The following is a 12,525-nucleotide window of genomic DNA, read 5'->3' on the forward strand; positions in this document are numbered from 1 at the left end:
CATGTTTTGAGAGCTATAATGTTTCCATATTTCTTCTGATAGTCATGTGAGGGCTTGTTTGTTGTAGGACAGGATTACTTTTTCATTGGCACCATTTTCATTCACATAACTTTTTTTTTTAATCACTTTCTATTCTGATCTTTGACAGGAAGGATGAAAAAAAAACGTAATTCAGGAAAAATTTTTTCTTTGTCATTCACCATATGGTAAAAAGATAAGGCAATTTTATTCTTTGGGTCAGTACGATTAGGCTACGTTCACATTTGCGTCGTTGGGCGCAGCGTCGTCGACGCATGCGTCATGCGCCCCTATCTTTACCATGGGGGGCGTATGGACATGCGCCGGTATGCGTTGTACTGCGTTTTCCGACGCATGCGTCATATAGACGCACAAGACAGGGCGCAGAGTACTCTACTTGTAGCGTTTTCCCTGCGCCGAAATTCCTGATCTGTAGGATCTCATGACAACGCATGCGTCGCGAAACGCTGCGTTGTGTACATGCGGCGTTGGTTGCGTCGCGTTGCCGACGCTGCGCCCAACAACGCAAATGTGAACGTAGCCTAACAGCGATAACACATTTTATATAATTTTTTTTGCTTTTGGCGCTTTTACATAACTGTCATAGAAAAAAGAATTGTGCATCACTTTATTCTGAGTGCTATATTTTTTTTTTATTATTTCTCCACTGATTGAGCTTTATGGTAGCTTGTTTTTTGCGGGGCAAGATGACATGTTCAATGATACCATTTTGTACATTCTACTTTTTTTATTCAGTTTTATTCTACTTTTTGTTCAGCCGCATGATGAAAAAGCATAGTTTTTTGCCACTTTTATTTTTTACTGCCTTCACTGAAGGAGTTTTATAGGTCGGGTTGTTCTTGACACAACGATAATAAATGTGTACTTTTTTTTAAAAAATCTAAATCTCTATTTACTTGATATTTTTCCATTTTTTTCAAATTATATATTTTAGTAATTAAAAACTTTAACTTTTTTTTTTATTATTTCCTAGTATAGGACATCAACATTCCCTGGCCTGATTGCTGATATAATACTCTGCATTGCTTTTGTATTGCAGGCCATTAGATCAGTGAATCAGACAGGTGGCGTGTCCGCTCCTGCTCTTAGCAGGTGCTTACAGGCCATCGTGAGCCCTCAACCATATTTAGAGGGGTCACCATTTAGTGCATCGGCACAATATGATCGCAATCGCGTTGTGCTAATCTGTGCAGAGAGGGAGCTCCCTCCTTCTGCTATGCCGATCGATGTCGCTGTCTCTAAGGACAGTGGCATCAGAGGGGTTAAATGCACACGATCAGTACTATAAAATATTGTGGGCATTGAAGTGTCTTTTATAGCTTTGACACCCACTTTTGATCTCACCGCTGCTCTGATTGAGCCTTTGCGATTCAGTCCATAGATGTACAGCATGTGTCATGAAGGGGTTAAAACTACTCACTGTAATGGAGATGCTGCTCCAGAAAGCTCTGATTCCAGGATGCTGTGTCACAGATCAGGGGGCCTGTCTTGCTCTTTGCTTTTTTTCCTAGCCACCTCCCTGACCAAGTCTCCTTCCCTTCAGTCACAGATCAGGGTCAGACCTTTCTTCTGCCAGCCTTCCTCCTGACCAAGCCACCTCCCTGACCAAGTCTAGTTCCCTTCAGGCTCACATCAGGGGTCAGAGCTTTCTTGTGCTAGCCATCCTCCTGACCAAGCCATCTCCCTGACCAAGTCTCGTTCCCTTCATTCACAGATCAGGGTCAGACCTTTTTTGTGCCAGCCATCCTCCTGACCAAGCCACCTCCCTGACAATGTCTTGTTCCCTTCAGTCTCACATCAGGGGTCAGAGCTTTCTTGTGCTAGCCATCCTCCTGACCAAGCCACCTCCCTGACCAAGTCTAGTTCCCTTCAGGCTCACATCAGGGGTCAGAGCTTTCTTGTGCTAGCCATCCTCCTGACCAAGCCATCTCCCTGACCAAGTCTCGTTCCCTTCAGGCTCACATCAGGGGTCAGAGCTTTCTTGTGCTAGCCATCCTCCTGACCAAGCCATCTCCCTGACCAAGTCTCGTTCCCTTCATTCACAGATCAGGGTCAGACCTTTTTTGTGCCAGCCATCCTCCTGACCAAGCCACCTCCCTGACAATGTCTTGTTCCCTTCAGTCTCACATCAGGGGTCAGAGCTTTCTTGTGCTAGCCATCCTCCTGACCAAGCCACCTCCCTGACCAAGTCTAGTTCCCTTCAGGCTCACATCAGGGGTCAGAGCTTTCTTGTGCTAGCCATCCTCCTGACCAAGCCATCTCCCTGACCAAGTCTCGTTCCCTTCATTCACAGATCAGGGTCAGACCTTTTTTGTGCCAGCCATCCTCCTGACCAAGCCACCTCCCTGACAATGTCTTGTTCCCTTCAGTCTCACATCAGGGGTCAGAGCTTTCTTGTGCTAGCCATCCTCCTGACCAAGCCACCTCCCTGACCAAGTCTAGTTCCCTTCAGACTCACATCAGGGGTCAGAGCTTTCTTGTGCTAGCCATCCTCCTGACCAAGCCATCTCCCTGACCAAGTCTCATTCCCTTCAGGCTCACATCAGGGGTCAGAGCTTTCTTGTGCTAGCCATCCTCCTGACCAAGCCATCTCCCTGACCAAGTCTCGTTCCCTTCATTCACAGATCAGGGTCAGACCTTTTTTGTGCCAGCCATCCTCCTGACCAAGCCACCTCCCTGACAATGTCTTGTTCCCTTCAGTCTCACATCAGGGGTCAGAGCTTTCTTGTGCTAGCCATCCTCCTGACCAAGCCATCTCCCTGACCAAGTCTCGTTCCCTTCATTCACAGATCAGGGTCAGAGCTTTCTTGTGCTAGCCATCCTCCTGATCAAGCCACCTCCCTGACCAAGTCTTTCCCTACAGTTAAAGATAAGGGAGCAGGCCTTGCTTGTTGTGCTAGCCATCCGCCTGACCAAGTCTCATGTTGTGTGCGTCTGGTTGTTCTGTTAGTTCTGAGTTTTGACATCAGAACAAAAGACCAGACAGTGTCCAAATTGACTCAGTTGGCACCACAATTGTAAGTGGCTCCATTTGAGGTTTTGAACCCATCCTAAAACAAATCCCTGTGTGCTCAGCCATCAAGTATCTATGATGGCATAATTCAGTCTAGTCTGAGAAGAGCAAAATCAGACATTGATGGTTTTTATTTAGTACAGCTTAGCAGTTTGCTCATCCGTCATAATTCTCCTCGATTAATGAACAACTGGTACGTTGTTCACGAATATCAGAACATGTTTAATATTACAGTTTTGTTTTGTTTTTTGTCTTCAGTTGGCACCAGAGGAAAGTTTACCTTTTACACCTTTCTTCATGTTGGAGAAAAAACGGCAACAAAAGCAGATGGAGTCGACGGTAGACATACAACTGGAAAAATCTGCTTCAGTGGGTTGCAAAACTCGAGAAAATGTCGCTGTTAGAGAGGTATGTATTGCTTTCCGTTTATCAAGCCCCGAGTATATATTGGGCCTCATTCACACATAGGTCTGGTATCCGATATTGTCACAGATACAGCAAGTACCCTTTATAATCTATGGTGCTATTCACATTTCCAAGTACTTTCATTGACCGTGTGTGCATGCAAATATCACGAAGACATGTACGTGTTGTTTTTGGATCTGTGAAAAAAGGCATACAGCACACGGATGGCGTGTGCTTTCTGTATTTAACATTGCAGAAGAAACACAGATTTGTCACTTATTTTTCCATCTGTGAAAGATACTGATAACACATGGGTGGTAGAAACAGCTACAGATCGAAAACACTGATGTCACGGTACCATTTTTTCACGTACGTGTTTTAACAGGGATGTGTGAATGAGATCTTGCCGATATGAATTGTTTCTGCATTTAAGATGTGGACAAATGACTATGTGTGATGGAAACTTAGCAGATTACTTACATTGCTCTTCTTTGTTTAGCTTCTTCACACTCCAGCGCACGTGTTACCGCCTGCAGCCATCTTGTGTTCCTTATTTGTCGTTTCATTACTGATCTCTCAACATCACAAATGGTAAGCCTTTTCTAAATTCCAGCTTCAATATTGTCTTATAGTTTATTCCGTAGTGACCAGGGCAAATTTTTCAAAACTGATTAATGTCACTTTGAGGCAAGAACAATGGAACGCTTCATCGGATCCCCGTGATTCCGTGACTGTGGTTTTGTGACTCGTTGTACTTTATGATGATAAATTAAGGTTTTGTTTTATTTAATAAAATATCAGAAATTTTACAAAATGTTAAAAAATGACCAATGAATGTTTATGCCTTTTTAATCATGTTAGTCATACCACACAACACAGGTAATAACATTTACCTTATGTCTACTTTACATCAGCATAATTTGTAAAATGCCCTTTCATTATGTTAATATCTAAGGAGGTTTAAAATTTATCACCATTTTTTTCAAGGAAATTTACAAAACCTTTTTTGGGGAGCTATTCCGTTTTGAAGTGACTTTGGGGGAACTCTACTTATTGGATAAACCCTAAAAGTCATACTATTTTGACCCTTTTCTGACATCAGGCATAATAGTACGCGGATGTCTGACACACCTTCCCTTTGATGTGGGATCTGGCAGTGAGTCTACATATTTTCCAGCACCTGTCAGCTGTTTTGAACAGCTGATATGTGCTGGCAACAGCCGAGGGTGTAATCGCGAACCACCTGTGGCTGTTAACCCGTTAAATGCCAGTGTCAAACTCTGACAGCAGCATTTAACACGCGCTTCCAGCAACGTGCCAGAAATCCTGCCCATCGGCTTCTGTGTCACATGACCGTTAGTTACTGATGGGTTGTCACTGCCAGTTTGCTATGGTGGTCGGCTCTTATAGCAAGTCAGCAATAATGATAATCTCTTTATTTAGCACCAACATATTCCGCCGTTCTTTACAGTTTTGCACACATTATCATCGCTGTCCCCGATGAGGCTCACAATCTAAATTCCCTATCAGTATGTCTTTGGAATGTTGGAGGAAACCAGAGTACCAAGAGTTCCAGCGCTGCAAGGCTGCACTGCTAACCACTGAGCCACCATGCTGCCCTAGCAATCTGCTACATATAGGCGATCCAAGCATCGCCTGTATGTAGCATAGCCTATCGGGTTATGGCAGCTTCTAGTCTTCCATGGAGACTATTGAAGCATGCCAAAAGTGAAAAAAATGTTTAAAAAAAATAAATAAATAAAAATAAAAGTTCAAATCACCCCCCTTTTGCCCCATTCAAAATAAAACCATATAAATAAATCAGACATACACATAGTTAGTATTGATGCGTTCCGAATCGCCCGATCAATAAAAAAAAAAAAAAAAAAGTATTAACCCGATCACTAAACGGCGTAGCGAGAAAAAAAAAGAAAACTCCAGAATTACGTTGTTTTGGTCGCCGTAACATTGCATTAAAATGCAACAACAAGCGATCAAAAGTTTGTATGTGCACTAAAATGGTGTCATTAAAAACTTCAGCTCGTCACTCAAAAAATAATCCCTCACCCAACCCGAGAAAACGAAAAATGGAGATGCTACGGGTATCGGAAAACGGCACAATTTTTTTTTTTAACAAACTTTGGAATTTTTTTTCACCACTTAGATAAAAATGAACCTAGACGTGTTTGGTGTCTATAAATGCTAAAACTGACCTGCCATTATGATTCTCCAGGTCATGAACCTAGTAAAAAGGCAAAACAAACAATTGTGGATTGCACTTTTTTCCTGCAATTTCACCGCACTTGGAAATTTTTTCCCGTTTTCCAGTACACGATATGGTAAAACAAATGGTGTCGTTCAAAAGTACAACTTGTCCCGCAAAATACAAGCCCTCACATGGCCATATTGACCAAAAAATAGTTATGGCTCTGGGAAGAAGGGGAGCAGAAAATGAAAATGCAAAACCAAAAATACCTCTGGTCGTTAAGGGGTTAAAAACCACACCCTTCAACATATCCAAAACTGCTGTTGGGTAGTTTAACTATTCTGGTGTTTTTCAGGAATTGTTTCATATGGAATGACGGGAATGAAAAATTGTTTTTCCCACTAAAATGAGCAGGCCACTATATCTGGCAGACCCTAGGGCCACGACTTGGCCTTGGAACGCCATGGCAACTATCCGGACCACACAATCACAATCTGAGTGTCATTGGGGCTAAATAGGGAGCCCTCACACTGTTAACTATCTAGATGCTGCTGTCATTAGAAGCATTTAGGGAGTTAAATGGCCATGGTCTGTGCCAACACCAATCATGGCTGACGCAGCAGGATGTTGGCCATAGTGTACAGCTGACAGCTGCATGCTATTCACTTATATCCTAGATCAGGAAAAGATGTTCTGGTGGTCATGAAGGGGTTAACTAGTTTGCTTTTTTTATTGTGCTCATAGATAAATTTCAGTATGTAATTCATATTTCATTTGACATCCGTCCCAGTGAGGTTACTGGTGTTTCTGGGGGTTTGCATTGGCTTACGTTTCCTCCAAAGAGGACGCCATAGATGCCAATGTGCGGGGCCTGGTATTATATAGCTATATTTGTGTAATTGGTTATATACTGCAATGTCAGATAGGTTTCTGAACAAGTTTGGTGCCCACCCTTCTGCCAGGATTAAAAAGAGAAATGGGAATCTAACCTAATTGTATCTGATCTGCTGTATGTCACTAGAATGGTTCATCATGAATGCCATAAAACATTTCTATTCTGACTAAATTTTTCTTCTGTAGTGCCTGGGGTACTGTCTTTTCTTTTGTTTTTTTGCTAATGGAATTACAAACAAATCTGTTCTAATATATTAACATGGATTTTCCAGAAATGCCATTTATAGGAAAATACTTTTTGTAAACTTAAACTGCACTTTTTGCATATTTTGCATTTGACGTTAGCAGGAAATTTGTACAAGTTTCCAAAAAAGTGACACGTTATTGCTATCTTTTTATACAGTACAGAGCAAGATAACACAGATATTGACATGGATAGTGAGAAAGCAGATGACGACTCTGATGAAGATCTTCATGAGGCTCCCAAAAGTCTTGATCTTATACTAAACACCTGTTCTGATGCAAATCCTCTTAGACTTCAAAAATCGGAAGAAAAAGAACTAAGAAGAATAAAAAAAAGAGATTTTTCTTGGGTGTCAGTTTTGTAAAATACTTTAATGTTAAATATATTTTTTTATGTTGTATAATTGCAAAATTCCTTCAAATTTCAAAGTAAATCGCATTATTTTTTATTTTAGTTGTTTTAACCATCTCACTATGTAAATTATTTTGTGTGACTTTTTTTTTTGACTGTGGTTTACTTGAATCTTCCATTAAATGGAACCTCTCGATGAAAGAGTACTTGCCTTCTTTTATAGCAGTAATCTGCAGATAAACAGTCTTGCCAATACGGTAATTGGAAGTATTGCTATAGGAAAAAGAGAGGGCTTGTTTCTGGTCAAGGGGCTGTGTTGGGAATGTGAGCAGTCAGCACAGAAGGTACAGACTTGGAGGTGAAGTGGATGTAAACCCATACGGTCAAGGATCCGACATGTGGTAAGATGCCAGATGCAGTATGGATGTGGTTTTCTCAGCGCGTTTTGAGCTAATCATACCTCTTCATCAGGACATACCACAATGGTGGGGTACAACTAGCAAAAATGCAGGAATAAGTAGACCACAAATTAAAGAGGAGCACAGAAGAAAACAGTCCATGGTCATATGACCTGCATATCATGTTATTTTATTGAAGTAATGCATAATACTATTATAAAAACTTAAAAAGCAGATATAAATTCAATAAAAAATTATAGAACTAAAAATACTAGTGTTTGCAGATCTAATGCGAAAGCAAAATGGGGAACGAAGCAGCTGTGTTCACCTCTTAACCCCTGAAGCTTTTTTTCGGTTTTGCGTTTGTTTTTCGCTTCCTTTCTTCCAAGAGCCATAACTTTTTATTTTTCCGTCAATATAGCCGTGTGAGGGTTTGTTTTTTGCGGGACGAGTTGTATTTTTGAATGACACAATTTGGTTTTACCATGTCGTGTACTAGAAAACAGGAAAAAAAAATATTCCAAGTGCGGTGAAATTGCAAACAAAGTGCAATCCCACACTTTTTTTTTTGTTTGACTTTTTTACTAAGTTCACTAAATGCTAAGACTGACCTGCCATTATGATTCCCCAGGTCATTACGAGTTCATAGATTAAAAAGAACCTAGACATATTTGGTGTCTTAAGTGATGGAGAAAAAAAATCCAGACTTTGTTTAAATAAAAAAAAAAGGGCCATTTTCTGATACCCATAGCGTCTCCATTTTTCGTGATCTGGGGTCGGTTGAGGGCTTACTGTTTGAGTGTCGAGCTGACATTTTTAATGACACCATTTTGATGCAGATACCATACCTTCTTTTGATCGCCTGTTATTGCATTTTAATGCAATGTCACGGTGACCAAAAATACTTAATTTTGGCGTTTTTACTTTTTTCTCTCTACGCCATTTAACGATCAGGTTAATCCTTTTTTTTTTTTTTTTTTTAAATTGATCGGGCAATCCTGAAGGCGGTGATAACAAATAAGTGTATGTTTGATTTTTTTTTTTTTTTACATTTTATTTTGAATGGGGCAAAAGGGGGGGGGGTGATCTGAACTTTTTATTTATTTTTTATTTTATTTTTTATATTTTTAAAAGCATTTTTTCTTGTTTTACTTTTGGCATGCTTCAATAGTCTCCATGGGAGACTAGAAGCTGCCATAACCCAATTGGCTCTGCTACATAGAGGAGATGATCAGATCACTTCTATATAGCAGAATTGCTCACTTGCTATGAGCGCCGACCACTGGGCTGCGCTCACAGCAATCTGGCATTGACCACCACAGAGGTCTCCAGGAGACCTCCAGTTGTCATGCCAACACACCGGTGACCCGCATGGGCGCATTTTGAGCGCGATTACCGGAAGCGCTTGTTAAATGCTGCTGTCAGTGATTGACAGTGGCGCTTAAGTGGTTAATAGCACGATTCCACCCACAGCTATTGCTCAAAACAGCTGACATGTCCCGGGATAGATGTGGGCTTACCGCCGGAGCCCACATCACAGTGAGGGAGTCCGACATTGGCGTACTATTACGCAAGATGTCAGAAAGGGGTTAATGGATGTGCTAGATTACCTTGAAACGCGTTGACAACAAAAACCGCATCCATACTGCACCTGGTCTATTATTGTATATTGGATCCTCAGCAGTGTGGTCTAGTTTGTACCTTTATTTAGTATATCTGCAGTAGTTGTTTTTCATGCAATCTAACTAGGGGGATGTGACTATCAACTCCCTCTGCCCCCAAGTGATCAAATGCCTTTTTACTTTGTAATTTGGATAAGACCCTATTGTGTTTGTATACAGTAAAAACTGGAATGGCAAACAGCGCTCAGTACACATCTCCTCCTTTACTGACATGCTGCGCCTTGACTCAGTACATCACATTTACTATACCTGATTTTGATGTGGTTTCCCAAGCCAAGCCTGCACTTTTCCTGGCAAATTATGGCTGTGATATTCAGCAATCCTGTTCCTCTTACCTGTGTAAGATATCGTCAAGGCCTCAGTCGACCGATTCGGGCAGGGATTCCTTATCTGCCTTGGCAGGCGTGGGGTCCCTGAAGGCTCCACCTTGCGCTCCAAAGGGGGCATGTGCAGCATATAAGAGGTGAGCAGTGTCCCCTGCCTGGAGATCAGCAGCTCCAGGATGGCGCAGGTGGCAGGTAGGAATTGACCGCCGCATCCGAAGATCCTTCCTGTTGACACGTGAACCCTAAACCACAAGTGCTGCTTTCCCAGAAGAGACGGGCGCAGCATGCGGTGACGACCAGGTGTGCACCTGGTTATGTCACAGGGGAGGTGCTGAGACATGACAGGTGATGTGTCTAAGGGGCGGTCGCTCCAGATCATCACTGGTGAGGTGGGTGCCACCAGGTGGGTGTGAAAAAGAGGAGAGAAGGATGCCAGGTCCCAGAAGATACGCAGGACCCAAGTGTGTGCAGGAGTTGATATAAAAAAAAGAAAAGGCTGGCGGCACTGCTCAGGGCTTCTCAGCCCAGCTATCCCCGTTAAGTTTGGAGATGGAGCAGTAGAAGCTGCAGCGACTGCACGGGAAGCCCATGGAGCATCGTTGCGGATCAGTAGGGGTAGCCAAACCATGGAAAGATGTGATTCTGCAAGCAGGTCCAGCCATCGAAGCTCCAGCAAGGTGGATGATTCAGCAGCCTCCAGAGATGATCTCTTGGCTGAGAAAGGACCGTTCCTCCAAATTGGAACTTTTTTGATTGAGCCCGCATGGTAAGTGATCTTCGTGGAAGTTAACTTTGTAATAGAGGTTCCCTTCTTTCTTGCCTATCTTTGCCAGGGAAAGAAGTGTGTTAAGACCAAGCACAAAGTGTACTATGTGTAGGGCCCTATTAGCGGACTCCTGTCAGAAAAGGCTGTGTCAGGCTTGCATTCAGGAGACAGTGGCAGGCAGAGGAGACCTAGTTTTACTTATGACTTAAAATCCATTATTAAAGCTGAAGCCAGTAAGGCCCTCTCTAAAAATAAGTACACATTTGCGTTCGGCAGCCCTGCGTAGGGCTGCATACTTTTTCCTTCGTATCCGCACAGCTGCGCATGCGTCCTGCGTACCTATCTTTAACATTGGGTACGCAGGGGCATGCGTTTGTTTGCGGATGCGTCTGCATGCGTCGTTTTGACGTGCCCGCCGACCGCACGGGTATGCATGTCCTTGTATACCCAATGTTAAAGATAGGTACGCAGCCCTACGCAGGGCTGCCGAACACAAATGTGTACTTAGACTAAGAAAGTGAAACACAAGCAGGAAATGGATAGGAATGTCTCCCTGGTATCGGACAATGAAGATGGCTCTGTGGGTTCCTCATCATCGGCCGCCCCCTTGGATGGTGGTGCAGCGCACCATTGTTTTCCATTAAACTAGATTGATGGACTGGTTAAGGCGGTCCGTTCTACTAAGGGCATTGTGGCGCTAGGCCAGAGAGGTCAGTGCAGGATCTGATGTTCCTTGGCCTAGATCAAAAGGTGTTTCCTTTTAAATCATAAGATCCTGGGGCTGGTACGTAATAAATGGGCAAAGCCGGAAACTAAGGATTCCTTTCCTCCTTTGTTCAAAAGGAAATACCCCTTTGAAGAGTCCCGTTGAGACGATCCCCAAGGCTGGTTGTGGCGATTAATAAGGTGTCCAAGAGAAACCTCTTCCTTTTTATGTGGGGGCTTTAGAAGATCCACTTAACAGAAAAGCAAATACATTTCTGAGAGGCACGTGGGAAACTTCATCAGGTACTTTAACCTTCGTCCGGCTGACTAGGTACAATTGTAACTATTCCGTTTTATAATTGCAATAACTTTTTTTCGAAAAGCCATAGAGGGCTGAAATTTCGTGATATCTCTGCAGTTTTGGTCCAGAATATATTTGCCAAATATCACAGTGGAGGTATATATGAAGGTACAATTGTACCTCTGCAGCCTAACGTTGTCAAATTATGCAGCCTGATGAAGGTTAAAGATGGCAGTAGCAGCAACGTACACTGCCAGATTGTCTATTGCGTCTGTGTGTCTATTCGGGTCATTATAGTTATAGCTATAGTGTGGTGCCTTTCTTTCCTTCTTTATGCACTGGCAGATTAATGATCTGGCTGGAACAGCTAGAATTTCAGCTGAAGGACGGGGAGGGGGGGCAAGAAAGAATACCTTGTTCACCATTCCGCTGATGCAAGGGGCAGCAACCTTCTTGGTGGATGCTTCAGCACACTCTGTGAGAATTACAGCTAGAGCAGCAGCCACATCCAATGCTGACCATAGGGCAGTGTTTCTCAACTCCAGTCCTCAAGACCCACCATGTCACGTTTTCCGAATTTCCTTAGTATTGCATAGGCGATAGAATTTATGAATGAGCAGGTGATGAAATTATCACCTGTGCAATACTAAGGAAATCCTGAAAATGTGACCTGTTTGTGGGTCTTGAGGACTGGAGTTGAGAAACACTGCCATAGGGCTTTGTGACTGAAGTGTTAGCCAGAGGATACCCAGTCCAGAACAAGACTATGTTCATCCCGTGTGAGGGAGAATTTCTTTTCGACACGGCTCTGGAAGAGATCCTTGAAAAAGCGGGAGATGTAAAGAAAGGTTACCCTTTAATCTTTCTACCTATAGGCTGTCTTTCTGGAGGAAAAGATTTTTCCGAAGAGAGCCTTCTATGGATCAGGACAGATGGGAAGAGCGCAGAGGTAAAGGACTCTTATTCATGTTCTCGTTTTAGGGGCCCGGGAGATCGAGTCAATTACGCCAATTCCAGGCATGGGGGAGGCTTTCCTACTTCTTCCCTGCCTGGGAAAGAATTACTGCCAGTCACTGGATCCTTAGCCTGATTAAGTCAGGTCTGAGGTTCCAGTTCCATTCGAATTCCCCAAGATAGGTATGTCCTCAGCCCTTCCCATTCCTCCCCCGAGGGAGCAGTTAGCCTTACAAAATGT

At 43.0% G+C, this 12,525-nt stretch overlaps 1 protein-coding gene across 1 annotated transcript in view; it reads left to right on the forward strand.

Annotated features, from left to right (window-relative positions):
- Positions 1–7,353, forward strand: part of WDR75 (WD repeat domain 75) — a 121,116-nt gene extending 113,763 nt beyond the window's left edge. Inside the window, exons 19-21 of the mRNA XM_069733844.1 lie at positions 3,311–3,460; positions 3,957–4,048; positions 6,961–7,353. Of these exons, the coding sequence (XP_069589945.1) occupies positions 3,311–3,460; positions 3,957–4,048; positions 6,961–7,165 (447 nt within the window). The 3' untranslated portion in view covers positions 7,166–7,353. The remainder of the gene's footprint in view (positions 1–3,310; positions 3,461–3,956; positions 4,049–6,960) is intronic.
- Positions 7,354–12,525: the final 5,172 nt, after the last annotated feature.

The sequence above is a fragment of the Ranitomeya imitator genome, chromosome 7 (assembly GCF_032444005.1).
Source record: "Ranitomeya imitator isolate aRanImi1 chromosome 7, aRanImi1.pri, whole genome shotgun sequence".
NCBI classification, from domain to species: Eukaryota; Metazoa; Chordata; class Amphibia; order Anura; family Dendrobatidae; genus Ranitomeya; species Ranitomeya imitator.